This window comes from Atta colombica, unplaced genomic scaffold, assembly GCF_001594045.1.
Source record: "Atta colombica isolate Treedump-2 unplaced genomic scaffold, Acol1.0 scaffold135, whole genome shotgun sequence".
Taxonomy (NCBI): domain Eukaryota; kingdom Metazoa; phylum Arthropoda; class Insecta; order Hymenoptera; family Formicidae; genus Atta; species Atta colombica.
In genome coordinates this window covers 665,706-670,706 of record NW_017259223.1, presented here as the reverse complement: position 1 = coordinate 670,706, position 5,001 = coordinate 665,706, and the positions used below count along the sequence as shown (strand labels likewise).

Below are 5,001 nucleotides of genomic sequence, written 5' to 3'. Positions count from 1 at the left end.
TTTAATTAAATATTTTTTATTTAATTTGTAATTAAAAATATAAAAATATATTTATTAAAAGTAAAAATTTATTTTATATTAATAAAATGGTATAAAGTTTATATATGTCATGAAAAATTCAAATATCTAACTCTTTTTATGTGCAGAAAATTAACCGAAACGTGTTTTCCGAAACTCTCGCCGAGCAAAGTACGAATCTATGAACTATACTGTGTACACTTAGGACTGACTACATCAACTTGCGTTCTGGAACATTCTCGCAGACTGGCAGCCACCATCTGGGAAGTTACCGGGGTGCCAAACAATCTTGCGGATATATTCTAAAATTGCATTCTCTAAATAAATAGTTTAGTTGGCTCTGTATAATTTTAACTTGATTTTCTCAATATCAATATTTTTCGAATTTCAATGTTAAACTTCCATACGTCTTCAATTTTAAATTCTCCAAAAGTATCTTAAGATATTTCAATTTCTCTGTGATATTTAGATTCCTAAACACTTATACATTTGCACAATTTTGGATCTTCGCTTTTGATATTAATTTCATTCTTTTTTTCTTTTTGGTCGTTGTAGATTGTAGATTATAAAACTGTTTTTCTAAAACTTCACCAAGTATATGATAAAAATGCACAATTGCAAAATTGCGACATTTCAAATTTAATATTTTCATATTAATCAATATGAAATAGCCAATTTCAATAACGAGATTAACAATGGAAAGCTTTCCTTATTTATTAAAAATTTTGCTTATTTATATCGTGCATAAATGCTACATATATGCTACATTTCTATTTGTAGATGAAGAACTAATTAGGAAATGATTTAATTTATGTAATTAATCATAAGTGTTATCAATTGTTTTATTTATACAGCACAAAATGAACAATCATTTTGCGCCCTTTATTTACAAAATATATTTATTGTAATAATCAGTGCATATTAATTAAAAGCTTACATATTTTATAAAACATATTTAACTTCATATAGATATTTAATGGCACAATAAACGATATAAACCAAATGACGAATATGAAATAAGAAACAAAATGGATTATTAATTTTTTGTCGAACCTTTAATTATTTTCGAATTTTTTCGCAAAATTTAAGGCACCTATAAATAGAATAATCGATACAAAAATCCTCAAGTAAACATATTCTTCTCTCAAGAAATCAAACACAATTTTCTTTAAATTTTTTTAATTCTTTTAAATTCTTTAACTTTTTATCTTCTAAGATATTTTTAGATTTTTTTTAATTTCCTTCGATTCTGCACTTTTTATAATACTAGAATATCTTTGTTCTTTATATTTTTTTCAGATTCTTTCAAATCTTCGAATTTTTGAACATTTGAAATTTCAGAAAAAAAATTTGAGAGAACCTGAAAGCATAATTTTTCCAGGCTTTGGTTTCTCCACTTAAATGTCCAATGACTTCCTTGTGTTGCATTTGTCCAGATCTGTCTTTTTTACCTGGCAAGACCTGGGATAAAATTAAGTACTATTGAAAAAAACAAATTTATGCAGCTAAATTTATGTGCTATACAGATATAAATATTACATCAATAAAATTTTGTTCGTAATTTATTTTGTTTATTGAAAACTTGAAGAAAAAGTCATTTCTTTCATTGGAAAAAAAAACAATTATCTCATAGAAATTTTCTTCTAAAAAAACTATAATATATTCCTTTTATTTAATTAATATATAAATAAATAAAAGTATTTTTTTCTGAAATTTTTTCTTTGTTTTTCAATTAGATCTCATTTTTCAAGAAGATACATTTTTAACGATCTTCTTATTTCTTTTCCTTTCCTACTTGTTTTCTTTGCCCCTAGCCCCTCACCTGAGAACGGGGGAGCTAAGGGATACAGCAGCAGAACATTCGGCATCAGAGAAATCTTGTTCCGGAGTAATGCTTCTTTCTCGAGAATGCATCTGGGATGTGTTTGGATTACGACGTACTTTCTTCATTCCTGGCATGAAATCAGGAGGATTACCTCGAGCTCGACCTCTACCTCTACTCATGCTTGTCTCATTATCTTGGCAGATTGACTCAGTGACAATTTCCGGAACGGGACGTCTACTGTTAGTACAGGGGGAGTTTTGCGTAACATCTTGTTGTTGATTGCTATCTTCCTGTAGATTGCTACGTCCCGAGCGACGTATTTTTTCCTGATTTATAACGCTTTTAGCGATACAAGCGGCGGTATTGCGGGACTGTATCCAATTATTAGAAGTAACTGGCTGAGCCTAGGATAACATTTTGCATTGAAATTAACATTTATTTGTTTTAGAGTTTGCAATTTTTGAAAATTCTAAAAATTTAGTGTAATATCTAACAATATTTATATCTGAAATATTTAAAAAATAGAGAAAATTGCACCTGCATTAAATTTTTACTAAAAAATATCGATTTAAAAATTTATAAAAAAATCTATAAATTGAGAAATATGCGATTGACTTAGAGGAGGTTCTCGCGTTTGATGTATAAGACAAATCTATAATATATATGTAACAAACGTTAATAATATCAATAATATCTAAAAAAAATTTCATGAACTTTTGCCATACCATTTTGAAGATATTTAATTCTAAATTTATAGAATTTTACATTACAAGTTGAAGGTGTAACCTTATTCTGCAATTATTTTTTTTTAGTTATTCTCTTTTAAATTAAGACACTTGCATAAGACAGTGATTTAAAAATCGTTATAGTTATAAAGTAAACACTTAAGATTGTTCCCATAAAGTTTCATTTAAATTGATCACATACAGTTTACAAGAAATTTAAATTCTTCAATGAAAAAAGCTAGATATATGCCAAATAGATGATGCGTATACATCAAATGAGCATCTTAAACTTTTGTCATTTTGAAAATATTTAGTAACATAAAAAATTAACAATAATTATGTATAGTACAATTGTAATCTTTTTTTTCATTATTTTAATTGTTTTACGTATTATGAATAAATTGTCTATTTACTAGGAAGTAGCGCGAGAACTTCCTTAAGAATATTCTATGCTTAATTCAAATTTTTAAGATGATACATACACAAGATGGGATTTGTTCCTTTTGGAGACGCATGTCATCGCTGATTTTCATCTCGTCTTTTGTCGAAGAATCGATTTTCTCTGAAAAACAATTCTCCCTATTTGCTTTAGAAGTTCTCTCGTAACTCTCACCATTCATTTTCATTTTCCTGATCAATCGCTGCGCTGCGATCTTATCTTTCAGTTCGCGCACTTGCCTCTCCAATTCAGCTACTTCTAGATCGGACTCGCATACTTTAGGAATCAGTGACATTAAATGCCGTTCGGCAGCTTTCTGGATCATCATAGCGGAATCTAATCCACTTTTCTTTGTCATATCCAACCTAAAGAATACTTATCTAATTAATAACATAATTATTTTACAATGTTGAAATATTAGATAATCTAAAAGTCAATTTTGCAAAATACTTTTATAAAATAAATATCCTCTGACAATCAAATATTGTATTAGATTTCATACATTAATAAACAAAAATTATAAAAATGTTTTTCAATTTTGAGAAATACAAAATGCATAATTTAACACATTATTTAATAGTTGCTGCACTGATAAATATTTACTCACTTTAAAGATTCTATCAGTTCGGTGAACCCATCAGGTAAGCGTGCAGATTTCTTAACAGGTGTTGGCTTATAATCTGAGCCATCGTGTCTAGATGCATCATCACCTAAATTATTTATTCTCAAAGGAATCGGCTCAAACATCCTAAAAGTATAAATTGCACATGTCACATAAAAAAAACTTTAATCGCATTTATTTTTTTCGAAATATATAAAAATATTTATACTCATTTTATTGTCTATTATTTATATTATATAATTTATATCTTAAATAAGTATTTGTATAAAAATTGCTGTAGACAATTTTACTACAATTTTAATACTCAAAAGGAAGATTCAGATTAAAGATTGGCCATGTTTAAGTTGGATGGAGCGGCTAACAGTCTACTTGCCAAGCGGTTGATTGATTAGATTTATAAGTAAGAGAACCAATCACGTTCAATCGCTTAGCAGGGTAGCTGCTTTACCAATTTAAACAAGATCCTTTTAGATTTGAATTCTTCAAATTTGTAATATGTGATGCTAACCCTCGTTTATGCCTTAAGAACACATGTCGGAACTTGTGGGTGCCACGTGTTTCGGAGATAGACGCGTTGAGGAGGCAAGTAAGGAAGAAATCTTCCCTACAACTATTTATACTGGAGAAATGCGAGGCAAACTGCTTATGCAATATCTTGTCCCTCATTGTTGGAATCAAGCTACTAGTGTTTCTGCGGAAATGGAACCAACCAATCACCTGCTTGCTCTTATCACGCACAAAATCCTTCAATTTCTCTTTGTTGATCCGACCACTAGAGTCGTACAAAAGATCACTCAGAGGACATGTCACAATGGTTTCCACATCTAAAAGTATTTATTTTTAATAGTAGGATAAAGTATAGCAATAATAATAAAAATAAGAATAATAATAATAGCACAGGGAAATAAGTCACAAGGAAGTTGATAAAGTTTTATCTTATTCCGCTTGTTAGTTTATATTTTTAGATTAGTCTTCTTAACAATGTAGACAGTAAAAAAGATATTTAAACATTTGATTTCAATTAAGTTTTATCAATTATCTTATTCTGGTTGTTAAATTATATTATTAATTTATATTTTTAGATTGGTCTTCCCAATGTAGATAGTAGAAAAGATATCTAAATTTTGTTTCAATTAAGTTATGAATGACATAGATGAATTCAATATCTAAACATATTTTATTTTTTCTGAAAAAACATAAAACCATTATTATCAAGAGTATGATTATAAGTTAAAATAATAGCATTCACATAAATGTTATTATTTTAACTTATAATTATTTGTTCTATTCATATATATAATTTTTATTAAATAATTATACTTCTCTTGTGCAGAAATATATGCTAGTCTTCTATTTTAATTATCCTATAAAT

At 27.9% G+C, this 5,001-nt stretch overlaps 2 protein-coding genes across 2 annotated transcripts in view; one reads left to right on the top strand and one right to left on the bottom strand.

Annotated features, from left to right (window-relative positions):
• Positions 1 to 373, top strand: part of LOC108684498 — a 4,294-nt gene extending 3,921 nt beyond the window's left edge. The window contains exon 7 of the mRNA XM_018188845.1: positions 144 to 373. Coding sequence (XP_018044334.1) covers positions 144 to 324 — 181 coding nt within the window. The 3' untranslated portion in view covers positions 325 to 373. The remainder of the gene's footprint in view (positions 1 to 143) is intronic.
• A 475-nt stretch (positions 374 to 848) lies between these two features.
• The window catches only part of LOC108684526 (BRISC complex subunit FAM175B-like), a 9,428-nt gene continuing 5,275 nt past the window's right edge, over positions 849 to 5,001 (bottom strand). Inside the window, exons 4-8 of the mRNA XM_018188893.1 lie at positions 4,138 to 4,453; positions 3,615 to 3,755; positions 3,051 to 3,372; positions 1,841 to 2,247; positions 849 to 1,479 (exon numbers count right to left, since the gene is read on the bottom strand). Coding sequence (XP_018044382.1) covers positions 1,416 to 1,479; positions 1,841 to 2,247; positions 3,051 to 3,372; positions 3,615 to 3,755; positions 4,138 to 4,453 — 1,250 coding nt within the window. The 3' untranslated portion in view covers positions 849 to 1,415. The remainder of the gene's footprint in view (positions 1,480 to 1,840; positions 2,248 to 3,050; positions 3,373 to 3,614; positions 3,756 to 4,137; positions 4,454 to 5,001) is intronic.